Raw genomic sequence first — 22,396 nt, 5'->3', positions numbered from 1 at the left:
GGCACACGCTGATTCAGGGTGTCTACCAAGCTGACATTTCCCAATTTATTTATTTATTTTCAATATCCTAAAGGCCCCGAGAGGCATTACCCCTAGTAGCACAGTATGTTACTGCAACGTTGCAACAACATTGCCAATGTTGTATTATGTTGCGCTAACATTCTTCAACAATAGATAATGTTGCTGCAATGTTACCAAGCAACATGCTGATAACGTTGCTCTAAAGTGGTCTTTTTCAGCACCGCATCACTGTGTAGCAAGGAGTAATGGTCAGTTGCTCATTCTTGCGACCTTAAACTGCCGTAACCGTTGTGGTATGAGGATACCATTGCAGACTGTTTAGCCTTTCACGAGATTATTTTATTGACCAGCAACCATTGATAGCTGAAATATTTCAGTGATTTAGAATGCGGTCTCAAAGTTTCTGAAATGTTATGACAGCATTGCGGCAATATTGCAGTGACATTGTCGTGGGAACGTTGCATGTGTGCAAATAAAAAGGTGTAGCAATGTTGCATTTATATTGTCTCCAGAAGTTGCTTTAACATTGACTGAAAGTTGATGTAACATTGGAGCAATATTGTCTCAACGTTGTCTTATGTATGTTGCGTTAACGTTGCAAAAAGAGGATGCTAGCCACGTTAAGGCAATGTTAGAAGCTAACGTTGTGGCCACACTGAGGCAACAAAGCGTGCTACTAGGGACATAGGGGGGGATTCCCTGAATTCCCTGAGTTTTCCAGGTTTTCCCTGAGTGCCTTGGCAATATTCCCTGAGTGAATTCCCCGAGTTTTAAGTCAAGACGGGCTCCTTACATCATGTCGCCCAATGGTGTCACAAGCAAGCATGTTAAAAATATGAAAAACAACTTAATCCAGTTTGAATAGTAAGGGGCAGTGTTTATTTTGTTCAAAAAAAAAACACAAGGGAGGAGTTAGTAAAATGCGCAGCGAATAAAATATCTTCGAAAGAAATAGTAAAACCCATTGCAAATCGAGTCGAACGTTCTGAAATACGAATAAATACATGCACACAGAATATTTTCGAATATGAGCTATTTCTATCATATGATGGCAAGCTAATTTGTATGAGGTCCAAACTTTATCACAAATGAGATTCTCTCGCAACCGCTGGTACGTTAACCTCAACTGTCCTGACACACTCACAGCATGGGCACAAAGCCTATGTTGCGTTTCACTGTTTTAAAGAGTTTTTTTTTTCTGCTTGGATGAGGGACACCTGCATTTCGGCGTCAGCCTACACTTTGCCTTTAGAGTGCAAGCTCCTTCAGAAAAGCAGCGGCATGCTTCCTTCCCAGTTCATTTCTCAATGTGTAGGTCCCTGTCTTGTTCTTGAGCTGTGCGTTCGCCACACGGACTATTTGAAGCATCTTCTTGGACAGTTGTGCAGTCAGCGTGCGATTTTTCGATCTCCCTAAGGGCCGCGAAAACGTCCAAAAAATGAATGCGTCTTTTACAGCTCTTAAGGGCTCAAATCACCACAGGCACGCCCGAAAAAGCTCTGAAGGCCTGCCAGTACACTTATTAGGCATATCGGTGCTCGTACTGTGACAGGAGGTGGCGGGTGCACTTGTGCATAGTTAAGGAATACATACCGTGTCCCGTGACAGTTGCCCCTTCCTACACTTGATATGCTTCACAGCGTAACATTGTTGTAACGAGGCGGAGCTGACTTTCGGGAACCAGCATTATGCAACGCGCCGTGCTTTCCGAACTTCGAAGCCAATCGCGATGACCATAAAGGCGGTGACGGTGCCATTGCTGACAGCGGTGAATTCTGTCAATGAAAAACACGGCACAGAACGGCAAGAAACTTAATACCGAACCACGAAACAGCTAGGTCAAGCATCGCCGCGGTGTGGCTACGGCTGCCAGCGGATCTGCGTGCGAGTGTGCCGGTTCGAGGCGGCAAGGTTATCAAGACGGCGGCGGTTGTGGCTTTTATTACTGCAGTTTCGGACCTGCGGTCACGGCAGAAATTCCGGAAAATGTGACGGCGAAGGGTTCTTGCACCCGAAATATGAGACGTTCTCATATACATTGACCCTATGGGGTACGTAGCGGTGCCGCGAAGCGGTCCGGTGTCCGGAAGGTCGCTCGTTGACTGTACTCTGGCAACTCCTCTAGCCGACTACGCGGCGTCAAAGACCATTCGTTACGATTCCTCTGTTACTCGAGCCAGCATTACCACGACTTTCGTCCCCTTTCAATAAAATTACAGCTAATTTTTCCCCATACAAGCAAATTCCCTGAGTATTCTCTGAGTTTTTCCAGAATACTCGAAATCACTGAAAATTCCCCGTTAGTAGACACCCTGTGATTGGCTGGTTGAGCATTACGTCACGCGAAGGCAATACTATCGCTGAAACTGATCGTCCGAGAATACGCCCGCAAGTGTCGACGCTAAAGGCAAGGTCAACGTATGGCGTTGCAATTTTTCGAGCGAAGCTTGTATTGCCTCACTCGTGTCGGCGCCGGTGTTGGCGTGCGAAAAGACGCAAGCCGCGCGAAAATAAAAATTGCTTGTCAGGCTGCGGATTCGAACCATCGACCTCCGGTAACTAATTCAGCCACTGTCGGTTCATCATACGCGACCTTCAAAGCGGGGTCTTATATGTACGAAAAAGTAGACACAGCGCAAGGCGCGACCAAATCACAGGTGTCGTATGATCACGTGTTCGCTCGCCTCGCGCCCGCCGCCAGTTCAGGCCCGGCAAGTCAGATGGGGACGCCGCGTTTGGTTCGTTCAGCAGGCTGCGTTGAAGGAGAGTGGGCTGCGCGTCATGCGTTCAGCCGAAGAACAGGCGGCGTTTGATGAACGCCGCCTGGATGGATGGATGGATGGAGATAGATAGATAGATAGATAGATAGATAGATAGATAGATAGATAGATAGATAGATAGATAGATAGATAGATAGATAGATAGATAGATAGATAGATAGATAGATAGATAGATAGATAGAGATGCATGGATGGATAGATAGATGCATGGATGGATGCATGGATGGATGGATGGATGGATAAAACTTTATTGGATATATTTCAATATATTTGGGCCTCTAGACGTCCGGGAGCCCCCTGGTCGGACGTCTCTAGGCAAGCACGGTCCACCAGCCAGAGCTGGTCATCCGAGCAAGTGGCCCGAAGAGCAGCCTTCCACGATGAAAAGGAAGGGTTGGGAATAGGCTCTACCGCCATGGGCGTGGGGCAGCTCCACAAACAGTGGAAAAGATCTGCCCGGGGCGCTCGGCAGGTGGTACATTGTGGATTATGGAGACCAGGGTGAAATAAATGCGCCAGAGAGGGAGAAATAAATGCTTTGGTCTGGATCTGGCGCCAGATTGAACTCTGATGGGCGGTATGGGAAGGGTGAGGTAAATCTCGTCTACCATCCCTGTAATACGTGGTAATCTGGTGGTAGGTGCAGATGCCCTCTCCTGGTTTTTCCGTGGGGTTGGGTGAGTGGTCGTCCAGGGTCCGGAGGGAAAGACATCGGACATGCGTATTAACACGCTCGTTCCCGGGGACACACTCAAGCCCAGGTACCCACGTGATAGTCACCTGGCGGGGAAGCGAAGGAATGTTTTGCAAAATGTGTGCGACCGTCTTAGGTGCTATGCCTTGAAGGAAAGGAGCTCGCTCGAGAAAGGGCTCGTCGTCGACGTGGCGACCTTGCCGTGAGGCGGCGCGAAGCCGATGCGCTACGACAACGAAGGGCCGCGGACCAGGAGCTTCGCTTGCACCCCTCATCCCAGTAGAGAGAGGGCGGACAATTTTTCAACGTGGCTACCTCTAACCGAACACGACGCGCTCTCCTGACGCAGGAACCGCGGCACGGAGCAGCAAACACATCAACGCACGGGGCGTCCAGCTCCCGCAGGGGTCCGCAACAGCTCTATTTCACGGCTCTTATCGCTACGTTGAGGTTGCACTGCACAGTGCTTGTCTGGGCTTTGTCCCGCTACCATTCCCCTGTGTTGGGCAGCGGGGGCAGTGAAGCCTCACGAAGGTCCAGGTGAGATTCAGTTCAGTCATTACCGGCCTGCAGGGCTTCAAGACGGCGAAGCCCTGCAAACATTGCGCGGGTACAAAGAGGTTCCCACGGCCAGAGAGGAACTTGGGTGCCAACGGCGGCTGCAAAAGAAACGACGCGGGTACCAGGGCCGTAGCCAGGGCTCCAAGCGCAAACTTTCACGGGCGTTTTGATGGCGAGCGGGCTCGTCGCGGAGGCCGCGTAATCTACAGGGCGCACGGATTTCAATGCCGAAACTTCATGGGTCTAAAGTTCTCACAAACTTTTGATGAGAAAGCTGCACTGACATTTCCAAAACCATGCTTTCGATTTTCAATTCCGGAACTTAGTGGGTTTATTGCTGTCAAACATTTAAAGGTGCATTGACTTTTCTAATATCGTGCGTGGGAACATACGAGACAAGCCAAATCGACACACTATCAGACAACTTGACAAAGCACGCAGCGAGGTCAGATGAAACGAAGCATTGTGGTGGTTTACTTGTGCCATCATGCCACACAAAAGAATATCAACTTTTTTTCACCTGCGCCAACGTGTCCATGTCAGGACACTAGAGCCAGCAAAAGTAACTACGTTCTTATTTTTCCACTTTGAATTTTACTCGCGGTGACCACACTGAGCCTCTTTCAAGTTTCTCGTTCTCGCTACCCGCGGGCCAACAGAGCAACCCAGAGCGCATGCGCTTTCCTCGTGTTGCCCCGACCACCGCGACGCGCACTGCGGTGCGCGTTCGTTTTTCGCTGGCCGAATGGATTTTTCGCCTGGCAGAGTTCTGGACGCCTTTTGGCTATTGGACGAGCACAAGAAACAATGGTCACTCGCCGCCACCACTGCGAGGACCCGACGGATGGCAACGCGTTCTCTTGAGCGCAAACACTCCGGAAAGTCTTGTCTCGCCGGTGTAGGATACCGAGCAGTATGCGTATGGGTTCTCCGTGGGACAAGCGTCTAGCGTTTTCTTCGACATTCCTTCGGTACCCACATTAGGTGCCTAAAGTAGGCATTAGATTGTGGCCAACATAGTTTTCTTTGCGTTTTTTTTTTCATTTCGGTGCTCTGGCCCCACAAAAGAAAAAAAAAAGGACATTGTTGCGGCGGAGCGGATTTCCGCGTGATGAAAGTTCGATTTCGTTGCTTCTTTTGCGGAAAAGTAAAGGCTCATGCGACGCTTCAGTTGCCGGACACCGTTATATTATTGCGATATAGCAATTATACGGACACTCCAGGCACATTCCTGCCGTCGCCCTCATGTTCTGTATAAAGTCCAAGGGCAATAACATCGTGACCACTTGCCGCATGCTGCATGTGCGAGTGAAAGCGTGAGGTGGGTGGAGGGTGGAATGGGTGAGCCATAGAGTTTCTAAATAAATACCCTAGAGGGAAATGTGGCGCTAGTGTCTATGGGGGTTCTCATGAGCGTTGCCTCAACCTACATGGGAATGATGGGAAGTACAGGCTTCGGATTGACTTCGATCTTTAGACTAGTGGCGTTTGCTTCTGGCGCAGTAGACAAAGCTATACTCAAATATTATCGCGTAAAATCTAATTCTATTTCTGCGGTAGGTTATGTAATGTACAACACGCTACCTAAACTTTGTATGAATTTGAGATGGAAGCGTGGTTTACTATGGTTTGTCACCAGGACACACCAGGGTATCCATACTTGTGCGATTCTGTTCCCAATTTAACGCCAAAAAATAATTATTTATTCATTTTTGCAACAGCAAAACAACCGTGCATGTACTTGTATAAAAATACTCACCAAGTATTTCTGGAAATAAAAATGTTGTATTGTGGCAAAGCGTTGCGCCCTTGAGCGGAATGCTAAAAGTGTCGTCTGCTACGACGCCTGCTCGCTGCAAACGCGAGACTTTTCTTGCAGACGACAGGCACTTGCGAACTCTCTTGCTCTTTCGAAAAGATTGCGTCGGCTGTCACGATTGCTGAATGTCTTCAAGTACTTTTAAGCACATCTGCTGCAGTGCTGGCTAGGACGCTAGTGGCCTCCTACGAGTATGCTTCATCATATTTTATATTGGCGTACCGCTTCCGAAGCGTTACAGCGTGGCTTTGCGGGTACCCATCGTGCGACACTAGACTACAGCTCGGAAGCAGCTATCTTTCCTACCACAAGTAAGTTTGTGTTCTCAAAGTCCTAAAACACGCATGTCAATGAGCACATAAACGAGCACATAATGAAGCCCTCAATAAAATTTGATTTTCAAGCCACTAGAAGTACAACTGTATATGTGTTGTATCAGTAGTGCCTTCTTTGTCCTATTCTGAAGTTTCATAAAGAACGTAACACTACAGTGTTCTTTCAACGTTTATGATGCCGCCGCTTTCTCGTCACGACTTCGACGCCACACCGCGACACAAGCATCGTCCTAGTCGCTGGCCCAGGGCGCTGTCGCCACTCCGAGCAACATAACAAAGGCAGAGAGCTTTGCGTTGCACTGCCCCACTGCAGGTTATAGCAATTGCGCTTGGAGCGAAACCAAAACTGCCAAAAAAATACTTGTAGACTAGTTCGCCAGTCAATAAAATGCCAATCCGAAGCCTGTACTTCCCATCATTCCCATGATGGTTGAACGATCGCAGCGCCAGATTTGCCTCTAGGTATACTAATATGAAACTCTATGGGGTGAGCTGACGATGGTGGCTCGGCTCGGTCTTGTGTGCGCAAGGGAGAAAAGCGGGGAGGAAGCGCGCCGCCTTCCACCGAGCGCGATACATCGGGGAGAGTGGAGGGAGGGGGGGTTGTCTTAGGATTCTGTGATGTGTTAATCTGTGATTGTCCAACGTATGTATTCGCCTCGTTTGACTCGTTATGTAGTGACGTTTTCTTATATATGTAGATTTATTGGACACTTATACGTATATTTAAATATCTTGTTGCGAGGTTTTGTGCATACGTGCAGTGAACTCTCGCCCGTTATCAAGATGCATGTTCGCATTTCCAATGTGCGAGTCAAATGAAAGTGAGGCAACCCACCCCGCATGGTTCGGTTCATTATGTACCAGGCATGCGCGTAGCACACACAGGCATCTCACTTGGAAAAGTGACACGCAGGTGTGAGGATAAATGTTATTTAATGCTCTCATACACTGGGTTGAACATGGTTGCGTGACATAATGGACGCTCCAAAAGTTGAACAGCGTGGTGCCGTGAGGTTTTCGACAGCTGAAGGTGTTTCCCAAAAACAAATTAGTAGCCGTATGGCTGCCATATACGTAGGTCACTGTGATCACATTTCAATGGTCACTGTGAAGCGTTGCAGCAAACGATTCAAAGAAGGTCGTGAAAGTTCCAAAGACGATTCAAGACCGAGCCAAAGCCGCCGTGCAATCACATCCAACGCAATTGCAAAGGTTGATGAGCTGATTAGACAAGAACCAAGTATAAGCATCGATTAACTGGCAGAGCGCGTGAACATCACTCATGGTTCGGTTCACACCACAATTCATGAACATCTCGGTTATCGGATCTTGTGTGCACAATGGATGCCCAAGATTTTGAACCACCGCCACACTGTAAAAAAAGTGTGTAAAATTACAGTCGTTTTTGCAGAAATTTACTGTTGCCACACGGAAAAAATCTGTTACTGGAAAAAACAGAAAAGTGATCAAGCAAAAAAACAGACATTTTCTGTTTTTGACCGCCGTGGTCTAGTCACGTGCGTCTCTATTAAGAAGTAAGGTACGAATAATGCACCTGAGAACCTTAAAAACATCCGTTTATTTTTTAAAGCCTAGAGTGTAGTAAACTAAATTTTTCGCACAACTAGTACTATGTGGTTGCTTTTGATGCGGAGCTGCACTTCGCAAGATGGCTTCCGCATGAAGAGGGGCTTGGTGTCTTCGTGCGTCGATTTATTCGTTTCATTTGGACAGGTGAGTGAACAAACAATCTTTGCCGCTTGATACAGACAGTGTGATTTGCTTTGTGTCACCGGTGGAAATCTCTAAACTATATTGTAGATGTTGCGTGTGATGGCGGTGGATTACTGTTGCGAAATATTAAGGCATGGGCACAGAGCTCGCATCTCACTAAATTGCGGGAAAGCCCCAGCCCTTTGTAATTTTCATTCTCCGCCTTGCGGTTTCAAGCTGCCTACGCTCCGTAAACTTCATGGTGAAGGTGCAGCTTTGACACGCAGTTAAAGCTTAAAACGAACAGGACGAGCGCTCACGCGCGAATCACTTGCCGCCGCGGACGCCGTCGTAGCGGCAAACGTCTTGTGTCTATTTCATATTTCCATTGTGCTAGCTTCTAAATCGTGCCGCGGCCTCGCTACCGGAACCACGCAGCCCTTCATTTCCATCTCATTCACGATTGCCTCTGAAGGCTATTTGAAATCTTTGCAACGTGTTTTAACGTCGTGTGTGCGTTAAATTTGATATCTGCCAGGGCTCGGGTTCTCGCTTGAGCTTCGACTCGCGGCATTGGCCGCCACGCCGACTGTCGTCATGCGGCCGGCGCACCGGCCACTCGCGCGAGCCGAACTAGTCCCTTGCCTAGCTGTCGACAAGCAACGTCGACCCGGAGGTGGATCGCTCGTTTCCCACTTTGCGGTTGCTGCGCGGCCTGCGCTCACCCGTGTATTGCGGTGGAGCATGTCTTCGCCTCAGTAGGCTCGGCGGCCTGGTCGCCGCCGCTGTATCGGTATAAGCGTCAAATAGATTCCACACGGCTTTTGCTATGGCTGTGAAATATAATCTGAAAATTGTAATGTTGAATATGCTGTTTGATCTGTTTGTCGGCTAATGAGACTACCATATTGGACTATATCACGTATTAGTTCTGGACGGTGAGATGCATGTTATGCGGGGAACGGGCCATCGGTCACCCGCACTTGTCAGTTCTCTTCAAAGGCTGGAGCAGAATTGCAAACGGCGTAGATGCTTGACAGCATGCTTAAATTACGAGCAGATTGGGGGCACAGGTTATTAGACTTCTTAAGGGCTAAGCTTGGGCTTCGAGCGAACGCGGATCTGTGCTGACGTAGTCCGTCGCGTCGCCTGTCGCCGACGCTTGCATGCAACCTGGTGCGAATTAACGGTGCTTGCATTAATAAAACTGAAAAAAAAATTCTTCAGCACACAGTTCAGTAGTCTTGACTTGGGGTCATTAGATTACGCCACAATATGTTACGCTGTTCAGGTGCTGCGCTAGCTATTCCCAAATAAAACTGTCGTTTCCAGGACAGTTGGCATTGCGATTTAGGTGCGCCCGTTGCGTACGCCAAGCTTTTGTGGGCGCACAGCTGTAGCTGTTTGTTACCAGAGCCTTCAAGCTATTGAAAGAGTCTACTATCACGTATTGGACGAGCGGCTGCGTTTCAAGTTCATGCATGTGTGAAATCACGTCCTGACCAGTTGTCACTGGCTCATAGGATTATGACACTCTCCTCCGCGCGGCGCTTTCCTCCTCGTTTCCCCTCGCACGCCGGCTCCCAACGCTGTACACAGCACGCTTTTTTGTCCAGGCAGCCGTAGGCCATCCGCGGCATTGAATTCTGGCGCGTGTTTTGGGGCTGGCGGGGGCCTCACTGAGTTAGCTAATCGTCATAGATGGCGGTAAAAGCAGTGGTAACGCTGAAAGTGATTTTGTGGGTAGTTTTGGTTTTCTGCATCCAAAAATATTCGAGACATTGAGCGAAGCTGGCCATTTCTGTTTCAGGCAAAGCACCTGACCAACCACTTAAACATCTTGCTAGGCTCAAATGCTGCACAGACTTTTGATGACCGGCTAAAGACCGTTGGACGGCAAGTTTTTCGTTACGCACACAGCCAAGTAAAAAAAGAATGCGTGAAGTCTTGTCTCCAAGAAATAGAAGCTGCCAAAACTAACAGGAAGTCCATGGCAGTTGAATACGAAGCCATGCCACTACTACTGCTCGCAATCTTCGGAGAAGACAAAGAGCTGTTCTACAAGCTAACAGAGGTAAGAACTGACAAATGTAGTTTGCATTATTTCCTTGCAGTCGTCGCACGTTAATGCACAATGTGAAGTGTCCCATTAATTTATTCCTCCCAATAACTAAGTCAGCACTGCCTTTTATAACAGTAGTGCAGTGATTGTTTTAATCCCACGTCTCTAACATTTGTACTGAGATAACAGGAAAATCTGGAAGTTTTATGTCAACCTTGCCCATAAACAAAAATTTATTCTCAAAGCCAGCAGACTTGCTGCGGTGTGTTTTAGCGTGCGACGCAATGGTAACTCATATTAAGTGAAATGGCGTCGGTGTTGAGGACTTAAGGCATCATTCTTCTTTTATTACATCCCATTGACCGATCCTAACGCTAATGCACATGTGAATTGGATTTTTCATGTATGGAGACGGCCAGCGACGATGACTTGGGGGATCTGCCAAGCTGTCCTTTCATCTGCGTGAAAGGTAAGATACTGATGACTGACTAAAGAGGCAGTTCATAAAAAAATTGCTGAAAAAATGCACTAAATGGTGTTACCTTGTCCGAAATGCCAATCTTTATTATATTAGACAAATGTATGCATTTTATTAAAAGACACTTCCCGCTGGTTGAAATGCTTAATGAGTATTGTTGGCTCGATGTGCCTATCATGTATAGGCCAATGCAATCTTCGTCGTTATCCCTTCCTCGTTTTTCACTTATCTTCCTAAAACTAATGGTGATGGACCCACCCCTCTGAATAAAGAGACTGTACGCGCAACTGAAAGACATAATGAAAACAGAAGGACAAAGCGAATAATAATTCTTCCTTCCAAATCTTTTCCAGGATGGACTTTTCTCACTGCTAATTCATACACAATCTGCGTGGACACCCATCCAGTACTTCATGCATCGAAGCCAGACGAGGCCGTCAAGCTGCTGTTCTTTGCTCCTTTTGCTTTTAACATCCAGTACCAGAAGGAGACGAGCCTGTGCTTGGAATTCACACAGAGGTAAGAACTGAAGCCAATGTTCACTCACTTGTACACTTGCCTGACGTAACAGCACGCCCTGCGCAAATGCATACTGCAGTCTGCCAATCTTCAAAAACCTTATTTAGAAAAGCGGTTACTACGCTGCTAAACTGACAGTATGCGAAGAATATGCACTTCAACTGAAAAGCTTTTTGTACAGTGTACGTGTTCATCGAGAATATCATACTGTCAATGAAGTTTGCTTATCGATGTGAAAGTTGGCATTTCTTCAGTTTGGCATTGAACTAGCACTGGGACGCAATAACGCTAAAGATATTTGGTAGTGTGCTGTAGTATAGGAGCAGCACCGAAGAAAATTTGCTTTAAGGTAGGGAGTTTTAGCAACATTGTAGTACAGGAAATTAATAATTGATTTACCATTGACTGACGTAATAACATGCCCTCATTATCCAGTCTCATTTTTTAATATATGTGTCAAACAGCGAGACATCATAAAGAAAGCTTTTATTTCTATAGTTAACAGTACAGCAGCAGCTAAGGATCACGCCTGTGTGCTGTCTATTCTGCTGGGAGGCTAATGCAAGAGCATACAGTCAAGGATGCATTCTATAAACGTGAAGGTCTGAGATCAGGTACTTCGTTGTTTTGTTCTAATAAAGCGCAACACAAAAACAAAGCAAGTGACAAGCACGCAACTGTATTATAAACGTTAATTTTTTTAACCTTTGCAGCCTTCTATTTTAAAAAGTGTGAGAAATGCGCCGATGCTTTCTATTGTGCTGGATTGTACTGCAAAGTGGACATTGTGTACCTGATAAGGATGAATAATTAGACGATTAATAAGCCTAAATTAGGTAACAAACTTTACTATTTCTGCTTTAAAGGGAAGGTTGTATCGCAAAATTTATCTGTCAACATCGAAGGTTAGGCTTATTTTTAAATTTTGTTACCCGGCAATGTATTTCGAAGTATCGAAGGAAAGCTGTTCAATTGGCTGGCCCACTTTACCTAACTATACAATGCCGTAACTGCTAATTGTATTCCCGCCGAAATCTAGTTAACTTATACATCATAAAAATACACTAACTGTGTCTGTGCTTGCTGCATGCGTTAGAAGTGCGAGAAGTGATTTTTCTATGAATATGCAATGGTGGAAAGATGACTCAACGAGCTTTCATATGCGTATTTTTGTTGGTCGATGTCTCGAATGATACTGCCGTTTAGGAATATTTAAAACAGCTCATATTCAAAGTTGACGACCATCAATTTTGCAACATAACCTACCTTGCTTCTGAGATGACAAATAGAAAAGTCAGTCAAAGTTAAATTATGTAACTACACATACATTTGAGGTACCTAATGTCTGCCTTGCTGTACAGTCCAGCTCAGAAGACCACACCGACGTAGCTAAGTATTTAAAACAAATATCTTCAAAAGTGACAAAAATCACCCTGTATATAAGATATCAATCGGACGGAAAAAAGATGTCTCTCCCGCTCTTTTTCTGCCGCATCTCACACATACACACTTAAGGTAACGGAATCGGGGTACGGATTTCAGGCTGTTTTTTATGGGAGAGGGGTGCGTTCTGACATGGCAAACCGTTGTAGCAAGGTAAACAAAAGAGACCTAACGTTTTATTAAAGTACGTTTCTCCTTGTTTTATCCGTTTACACCTCCTCATTCACAAGGTCACATGTACTGTAGTAGCTATGAGTTCCTAGGGCGCATGAGCCACGAACGAGTCCAACACTTTTATCATTACCCACTGGATCAAATCCTCACTTGTGGAGATGAAAATCGATCTCAAGTCATTTAATATGTGGTAGTAAAATGAGGTGATCACTAAGAAGCAAGGTACTTAAATGACTTCACTAGCATCCTAGATACTTCTGTTTCCAATGGTACCTGTATGACCGGAAACTCCAACACATGCCTCGTAAACAATGACATTGTAGAAGCATCGTATGCTCTTTCCGCCTAGCAGTGCCTGTGAGTCATGCTCATGTGCGGTTGTTGATAAAACGAATCTTGCTGCTTTATCGCTATGAGGAGCTTGACAAGAAGGTTTGAGCAGCAAAGTGACGCCTCACAAAGCTAGAGTTTTATTTCCGGGTGGGAACAGGTAAGATATTAGTGCTTTTCTAACTTAGCTTTTACCCCTCAAAACATAGCGGATCATATATGAGACCTGATTTTTTTAACACATCCGCCCTTGTCAGAATGGTTGTGCAAGTGTAGAACGAATATATTTTTGTCTTTCAACTATAAAAATTGTTTTCGTGCCTGGTCGTTAGTGATAGCTCGTGGCTCTTTGTTTCAGGGCTATTGCAGGTATTAATCCTGCAAGAGGAACGAAGGTGCAAAAGAATGGCGCGAAGCAGCACTGCCTGTCACCAAGAGTGGCTGCACTCGTAACGGCTTTGAAAGACTATGACTTTTAGATTTTTAGTTTCTGTTGCTTGTGTTGTATAACATTTTATTATGTTGGGCTCAGAAATACTTTTCGAGCTATAGAAGACTGCTGATGTGACTTTCGTTTTAATAAAGTGTTCATTCATATCAAGCTGCTTGGCTTTTGGTTCTCAGGCAATGCTATACTGATGAAAATCAGTGTGTTGTGCAAACGTTTCATATTCAGATATTCTTAAATTACTACAGGCAACTTCCCTCGAGCAACGAATTATGTAATATCACACTTTCATTGGTATAAACGATGCAAAGATCATATTTATAATTTATTGAGCCCTTTTGCTTGCACAAAAACCGTATTTTGTGCGGGGAAAAAAATTTGAATAAAAGAAAAACAAATAGGAAACAGAACTTTGCAGAAATTTGTGTAAAGAACATTGTGTGTAAATTAACAGGGCAGCCAAAAACACACAACTAAACTCAATTTGCATTCACAGATTTTCTGTACATGATAGAAAAGAAACATTGTAAAATAACAGAATAACTGAAAACAGAAAAGTGAATTTCACAGATTTTCTGTACATGACAGAAAAGAAACACTGTAAAATAACACAATCAATGAAAACAGAAAAGTGAATTTCACAGACATTTTACAAGCTTTCAGTAAATAATGAGAAAGAAAAACCTGAAAATCACAGACTTGCTTCGAAACAGAAAATGAAATTTCACAGAAATTTTACAGGGATTTTCGGTAAATGATAAAACATTAACATTGTAAGATAACCGAAAAACTGAAAAAACGGAAAACAGAACTGTACAGACTTTTTCTGGCAGGACAGCTGCCAGAAAATGTCTGTTTTTTTTCGAAAACTTTTTTTACAGTGCAGAAGCAAGAGGTTCGGCACTGCCTTGACACGTGTGATCCAGTATCACAACGAGGGTGACGACTTCTCGTCTGCAATTATAACTGGGGACGAATCATGGTGCGATTACTACGAGCCTGAAACACGACGGCAATTCTTACAGTGGAAACATTCGAATTCACCATCTCCAAAGAAAGCAAGGGCAGTCAGTTCCGCTGAAAACGTGCTGACTTTTTTTTTTCGATCGCCAGGGGCCATTACTGATCAAATTTGCTAAACCCGGAGGGACTATCAATCGTTTCCGATATTGTGAAACGCCGAATTGGCTACGTGTCGCAATCAAGAAAAAACGGCGTGGAAAATTGACGGACGGGGTCATATTGGTCCACAACAATGCCCCTCCCTACGTCGCTGATGTAGTTAATACAAAAGTGGAAAAGTTCAAGTGGGAAACGCTGCAACATCCATCATACAGCCCAGACATGTCGTCTTGCGACTTCCACAATTTGGGGCAACTGAAAAAAAAAAAAGCGGCTCAAGCGAAGCAGACTCGTCCGGACGAATCGTCCTGGTCCGGACCAGGACGAATTTTTCTTCAACTATGAGGCTTTTCTTTCGAGGAACCCGTATGGGTTTCCTTTGTAGCAACTGCTAAGAACGGGTGGCTGTGATTTTCCCTTTATTCATAACTCCTGCTTTTTATATTTTCTCCCTGTTGGGACTATAATTTCGGTGCAACTACTCACAATGCACCACCGGTGACAGCTCCTCCTGCGCAATACATTGGAACGATGGACATCGTCATTGAGACTTTTCCAGGGCCGTTGCATATGTACAAAAATGTGAACAAGTTTCTTGCATGACAAAGTTTTATTTAAATGTTTGGCCTCAGCTTTTTCATTTCACGGCCTTTACATTTTTCATATCAGCGGCATACACTGCTTTGCTGGTTCCGAACTGACATAGTGTTAAAGTTCGTATAATATTATCTTTACTTATTAAATAAACAAAACACCTGGAAGAATTAATATCAGTTATTTCGGGCACAATTTTTGGGACATACGAGTATATTTTTTTCATGAAAAAACAAAAATATTTTACTTGTGACAGTGCGCAGCGCTCAAAGATTCGTTTGCAGCATCTTTGGTGATTGCAATGCAGTTATTATTCATGTATTTGATCCCTCGACAAATTCTAGATGGAGGAGGCCGAGCTGTGGCTTCCATTATTAGCACACTATGCGGCAAGTCTAGCTGGGTGATTATTCCACGAGCGATCGACGCGGGTCAAAAAATGCATACTTTAGATCCCATTGAATGTTTTATATTTCACGCGCACATCACTCGGTAGCACGAAAGTGAGCGCGCCTTCTTCGCCAAATGAATATCTTAGGAGGGAAAAAATAACAGCGAAATTCTGCAGTTTGCAGGCGCCCACTTAGTACATCAAGGCTTTCTCGCAAATGCACAACGAAGTGAAATACAATATATAGTATACAGCTACGAAGAAGATAATTTGCCTGCAAACCGTTGACGTAAAGAAGGGTCAGCTAGCACTGTTTGAAGCTTCCGTGCAAAACTGAAGTGCTTTAGAATAGCTGCTTAATTTGCTACAATTTTCAAGTGTTGCTATATTTACGAATCTTTAGCAACTAAACCAATCCATGTAGCCTTACGAAATTTGGTGCACTGTGAAACCTTAACCTACTCAACAATTGTGCTGAATATTGTTGCTGTATCACCAATTACGATTATTATATTTCGCCCCAAACCTGAAGTTTTGACGAAAACGAACGCTATTTAAATATCTAAATAAAAAGCCCCATCGTAACCTTTTCTAAAAATCTCGTGAACAGCTGTTCAGAGGCACTTGAAAAAGAATATTAAAAACATGCTGCATTATTTTGTTTGTAATGACAACACAGGTGTGGTAGAAACGAGAGCTTTGCCAGAATGCAGCAAGGTGCTCAGAAAAAGGGACATCGGGGTAAAAAGAACGTGCATAAGGCTCTGACTTGCCTAAATTTCATGAAAGGCAGTTTTCGCTTTATGGTTAATATTTATGCATACAAATGCGTTTAGTTCAATATTATTAATTCGCTTTAATGGGAATCAGAAGCGTCGGCATAACCTTTACATGGCTACTTTATTTAACAGCATGTGTGCACAGCTTACAGCGTAGATAACTTGCTCCTTCTGTTAATGAAGGTTTGTATTTCTCTGTCTGCCACAGAATTACCGGCTAACTTTCTGTGAATGTACACAGGTAAAAGAATGCATAGGGCAGGTACATGCCTCTGATGCAGATAATGCCTCTAAAAAATGCCCCAGTGGTCATTACATAAACGCCATTAGATAACCTACGGTGCGGTGGTGGGAGTAGCGACGGTGTTGGTTAGGGCAGGGTTAGCTGGCAGATACTTCCAGCTGCCTAAAACTACCGAAACTGCCTTTCTTCCGCAATCACGGTCAAGTTTAGGCAAGTCAGAGCCTTGTGGACGTTCTTTCTACCCCGATGTACCGTTTTCTTAGCACATTGCTGCATTCTGGCGAGGCTGGCATTTATACCACCTACACTGTCATGACAAACAAAATAAAGCAGCGTTTTTTTAAATAATGCTACATGCACAGTGCGCGCTTCTTGTGGACGATGCACCCCGACGACGCACGCTCCCGGGCTGAACGGGCCAGCGCGTTGCGGTGAGCCTTGGCAAAGGTGCTTTGTCTCCAGCTGTTGATCCTTCGCAACGATGTCTTTCAGGTGCCTGTGAACAGCTGTCTACGAGACTTCTGTCAAAGTTTACGATCGTTTTCTTTATTTTGATTTTTAAATGAATGAATGAGGTTTCATAATTAATATACACGATACAGTACAAGGGAATAATATACAGGAGGAGGTCCCGAGCTTAAAGACTGTAGTGGGAGCTCCTGTACAGCGTATACCTAAAAATAAAGTAAAATATAAAGTGTAAGTAAGAATAGCGTTCATTTTCGTCAAAACTTCACATTTCGGGCGAATCGTAAAAATCGCGATTGTGTGATACAGCAACAATATTCAGCCCAATTGTTGAATAGGTGAAGGTCTCAGAGTGCACCACATTTCGAAATGCTGCATGGATTGGCTTAGCTGATAAAAAAGATCGTCGGTACAGGAACGTAGCAAATTAAGCAGTTATTCTGAAACACTTCCGCTTTGCATGGAAGCCTCAAACAGTGCTAGCTCACCCTTCTTTACGTCTACGTTTTACAGGCAAAAATACATTCTTCGTAGCTGCAGTATATTGCATTTCACATCGTTGTGAATTTGCGAGAATGCCCTGCGTACCAAATACGCGGCTGGACACTGCATAATTTCACTATTTTTTTTTCCCCTCTTGAAATATTAAATCAAATTATGGGGTTTTACGTGCCAAAACCACGATCTGAGTAGGAGGCAGGCCGTATTGGGGGACCACCCGGGGTTCTTTAACGTGCACCTAAATCTAAGTACATGGGTGCTTTTCGCATTTCGTCCCCATCAAAATGCGGCCGCCATGACCAGCATTCGATCCCGCGACCTCGTGCTTAGCAGCCGAACACCACACGCACTAAGCAACCACGGCGGGTCTCCCAAAATGTTCATTTGGGAAGGAAGCCACGTTCACTTTCGAGCTACCGACTGCTATGCGCATAAAATAGAAAATATCCATTGAAATCTAAGATATGAATTTTTTTTTTTTTTGACCCGCGTCGATCGCTCGTGGAATAATCACCCAGCTTGGACTACGTCGCCAATGAGACAGCACTCTGCTCGCCGGTGCCACGCCACGCTTGAAGCGCACAAGCGACGCCAGGCACCGCCGAATTCGTGGGCCGGTCTCGCCACCCGTTCTCGGGATAAGCGAGGGCGCCGTCCTCCGCCTGCACACTGTTACGAACTTCCTTACGGTGCCACCAGTGTTACGACATCCAACCGGTGCCGCCAGTGTTCCGAACTTGTACTGCTGCACCACGATTACGGCTTTGTGGTCCCGTAGCGCTCGTCACCCGTTTCGTGACAGAGCGTTGGTAGCGAAGACTCCGAGCCTGGCGTCGATGAGAATAACAAAAGGGACTTTATACATTATATACAGGTTATCATACAGGACATGAACGGGTCGGCACTGGGGCCGAGTGCTCACAACAAACGCGACTGTTCTCGCACGACGACGTCCGGCGAAAACGCGTGACACATCTCACCCCAGTCGGGAGCGACACTCTCTCCCGGTGGGTTGGCGGATCCTGTTTTCGAGGCAGCGCGTTGCTGCTTTTATAATCCCCGAGCACCATTGTCACTCAAACGGCCCAATACAAAGTCAGCACACGACGGTCGTCCGAGGGGTCCAACCAGCGACCGCGCTGGCCACCCGGTTCAAAGTTCGCGCGCGCGGTGACCTCCAGGCAAAGGGAGGTGCGGCGCCGGGCTGTCTGGCACACGCTGACATGTCCAAACTTGCGGCTCGCCGAGGCTTCTCCCGCGCGCTGCCTGACCTCTCAGCATCTTGACTTGTGAAGGGAGAATTAGGGCGCTCGCAGGATAGATTCTGCATCTTGCAGATTCGGAATCCGGGCTTGTGGTAATGGCACAACAGCATCCCCGCCCTCAGATAAGGCGCCGGGAAGACGAGCTGCCTCCACGTGGCTCGGATGCCAGGCGCGCACGTTCGTCAGGCTCGTCCAAGTTCACGTCCAGTGTCGGGACGCCAGGTAACTTCACGTGCCCAGGTCCGACTCGCCAGGACAGGAGCTCTGCTCACCACGTCGTCGCCAAGGCACCTTGACCAGCTCCGCTCGGGTCGTTCCTAAGACCTTGCTTCTCGCCACTGGTCCCGCTTGGTCGTTCTGCAGCTTGCAAAACCGACCGGCAAAAGGCAACACCCAACACGAACAAGTGCCCTCTGTCTCCCGTCAAACACCAGACAAGGCCGTAATTCAAATCAACCTAACTAAATTGCTATCCCTCTTTTTGCTCCCGCTGCAACAAGAGGCAGTTGTACGATCTAGTACACAAGGCTCAAACAACCAGTTTTCCAATTAACAACACAACAAAATAGAAACAATTATTAATCAGCAATAATAATGACAACTAGAATGGTCCCCTTGAAATCGCTTTGGACCGAAAACATACTACTGAGGAAGCAAATGAGGTCATTCATTTTTCCCGGCGATATTTTCGCGGAATCCGAAGCTGCTTATATTTGCGACCCTGCTTATCCGTGTAGCGGCGGTACAATAAGCCAGATTCTTTGCCAAATGAAACCCTCTTTTTTTTCACTCCCCGTTTGACGCTCTTCCTCAGATCGGCTAATGAACAGTCTTCCTGCTGCTCGCGAATCAGACTTTCTCTTTCAACTGCAGCCTGCTCCTGCCGGCTGGAGGAAACCGGAGCGAGTGTGGAGCCCGCGTCGCCTAATTGCGGCGTCGCGTCTATATCGCGGCTAGCACTGTACGCGTCACTCCCACTCACTTCCAGGACCCGCTCGTCTAGGCCAGCCTCCGAGCTCTGCCTCTCCCGTGACTGCTCGCCACTCAAGTTACCCTGATCAGTCCGTGTGCCGCACCGCCTTTCGCTCACCGACGCTAAGTCAAGTTCCCTCGACAGCGGGCGCGCTTTGGATCGCGTGGGGGCCATGTACGCCACGTCGGCAAAGAATGATTTGCCCTGATCCCTCAGCAGCTGCTCCGAGCTATTTGAGAAGAGGTAGGAGAATTGCTCCGGGAGGGCGGCTGACACAGCGGCTTCGGTGTTAAGTTTCCCAAATTCTCCTTCAATGCTAACCGTTGCGATCGGTAAACAGACACTCTCCTTCTCGGCCACTTGCCGTATCCTAACGCACTCTCCCGTAAAATCACTCGAGGAGACGAAAGACGGGTGAACAACGTCCATAGTTGCTGCAGAGTCCCGCAGTGCTCGGCACTTCTTGCCGTTTACCTTAATTTCCTGCACATAGGGCTCCAATAGACGTATGTTCTTGTGGGTTTCCTGTATCGTTGCAAAAGCAATTCTCTCTGGGCAGCTTGCAGCGATGTGCCCTTGCTTTTTGCAATTGTAGCAGGTTAACGGTTTCCGTTTTTCAAAAGAACGCGTCATTTCGTTTCGCTGTTTCGGACTATCGTCATCATTCTGAGATGCATTCTGTCCTTCCCTTACAGTTTCTTTGGGAAGGGACTCGTCGTCCCGAAACTCGCGACGCGTGATTTCCTTCCGTTCGTCGGGCTTCCCGTAAAACCCATCTCTTCTATCTGCTTTTTCTATGCGCACTGCCTTGCTGTGTAAGCTGCGGCGGGTGTAATACTCTTCCGCTTACTCTGCTGCCTTGTTTAGCTTAACCTCCTTTAGCCTATCTTGCAGCCAGAGCCGGACATCCTCATCAATGCAACGGTAGAACTGCTCCAACGCGATGCATTCGACAATTTTGTCGCGGTCGTCGTAAACCTCTTCGCCCTTCAGCCATTCCACCAGGTCGGCTTTTAGACGAAACGCGAAGTCAACATTCGACTCCTTACCCTTTTTTGCATACCGGAGCCTCTGCCGGAAAGCTTCGGGCGACAATTTGTACTTCCGCAGTAGCGCTTCCTTCACATCACTGTAGCTCTCAAACGCCTCTTTCGATAAGCAAGTTATTACGTCTGATGCCTCCCCAGGAAGCAACGCTAACAGATTCTGTGCCCAAAGGGATCGCTCAATGCTATTCCGTTCGCACACGTGCTCAAATTTCACGAGGTATTTGGCCATATCCTCTCCGACGACAAAGGGTGGAAGTTGATCGCGTATTCTTGGAACATTAGAAGTGAGACTAGGCGCCGGCGAGTTATTTCGGATCTCCAACTCTTTCATTTTAAGCTCGTGCTCACGTCGCTCCCTCTCTCTCCTTTCCTCCCTTTCCTCCTCGCGAAGTTCCTTTTCCTCCTCGCGACGTTGCTGTTCTCTCCTTTCCTCCTTTTCCTCCTCGCGACGTTGCTGTTCTCTCCTTTCCTGCTCGCAACGTTCCTTCTCCTCCCTTTCCCGACGTTCATTGATACCCGCCAAGGCCTCTGCGGCTTCCTCAGCCGTTACGTCCCCAGTCCTCATGACCTCAAGGATCGCATTCTTTCTTTTGGTTGAGCCCAACTCAATGCCCAACTCCTCACAAATTTCGAGAAGTTCCTTCACCTTGTACTTCTCCATCGTTCACACTGTCCTCCTGCTGTTTACCCTTTTTGAATATACCTGCCGTACGCTACTATAACACTACTAGTAAGACATATGCAAGTATTTCACACACTGCCCTGTTTACCCTCTCAGCATCCCCTGGTTTTCAAAACACTCTTACTAGGCTTGAAACACACAAGGTTAAACACAATGCAACACCAAGTCAATCCCTGAGCTACTATAACCTGTGTCATAGAAAGTCTGGTGTTTGAGGTAAACTTCAGGCACTCACCGCGCCGAGGTAGCTGATGCCGGTCAATCCCGTAGCTGCCATCCAGTGTTACGGACATCCTAACCGGTGCCACCAGTGTTACGAACTTCCTTACGGTGCCACCAGTGTTACGACATCCAACCGGTGCCGCCAGTGTTCCGAACTTGTACTGCTGCACCACGATTACGGCTTTGTGGTCCCGTAGCGCTCGTCACCCGTTTCGTGACAGAGCGTTGGTAGCGAAGACTCCGAGCCTGGCGTCGATGAGAATAACAAAAGGGACTTTATACATTATATACAGGTTATCATACAGGACATGAACGGGTCGGCACTGGGGCCGAGTGCTCACAACAAACGCGACTGTTCTCGCACGACGACGTCCGGCGAAAACGCGTGACACATCTCACCCCAGTCGGGAGCGACACTCTCTCCCGGTGGGTTGGCGGATCCTGTTTTCGAGGCAGCGCGTTGCTGCTTTTATAATCCCCGAGCACCATTGTCACTCAAACGGCCCAATACAAAGTCAGCACACGACGGTCGTCCGAGGGGTCCAACCAGCGACCGCGCTGGCCACCCGGTTCAAAGTTCGCGCGCGCGGTGACCTCCAGGCAAAGGGAGGTGCGGCGCCGGGCTGTCTGGCACACGCTGACATGTCCAAACTTGCGGCTCGCCGAGGCTTCTCCCGCGCGCTGCCTGACCTCTCAGCATCTTGACTTGTGAAGGGAGAATTAGGG

General features: G+C 46.7%; 2 protein-coding genes across 6 annotated transcripts in view; one reads left to right on the top strand and one right to left on the bottom strand.

Moving 5' to 3' along the window:
- The window catches only part of LOC135920482 (USP6 N-terminal-like protein), a 236,858-nt gene that overhangs the window by 174,750 nt on the left and 39,712 nt on the right, over nucleotides 1-22,396 (bottom strand). The gene's annotated exons all lie outside the window — the stretch shown is intronic.
- On the top strand, nucleotides 7,682-13,533 carry LOC135920500 (uncharacterized). 2 transcript variants are annotated; one of them, XM_065454779.2, is made up of 5 exons: nucleotides 7,682-7,947; nucleotides 9,737-10,000; nucleotides 10,400-10,457; nucleotides 10,820-10,985; nucleotides 13,291-13,533. In XM_065454779.2, the coding sequence occupies exons 1-5, from the start codon at nucleotides 7,846-7,848 to the stop codon at nucleotides 13,409-13,411; spliced, it is 711 nt and encodes a 236-aa protein (XP_065310851.1). In that variant the 5' UTR covers nucleotides 7,682-7,845; the 3' UTR covers nucleotides 13,412-13,533. The 2 variants fall into 2 exon arrangements, with proteins under 2 accessions (XP_065310851.1, XP_070385083.1); XM_070528982.1 differs by having other exon boundaries at nucleotides 13,302-13,417.

Source organism: Dermacentor albipictus, unplaced genomic scaffold, assembly GCF_038994185.2.
Source record: "Dermacentor albipictus isolate Rhodes 1998 colony unplaced genomic scaffold, USDA_Dalb.pri_finalv2 scaffold_16, whole genome shotgun sequence".
Taxonomy (NCBI): domain Eukaryota; kingdom Metazoa; phylum Arthropoda; class Arachnida; order Ixodida; family Ixodidae; genus Dermacentor; species Dermacentor albipictus.
Note: the sequence above shows the minus strand (reverse complement) of the source record. Positions and strands in the feature narration are given on the sequence as shown.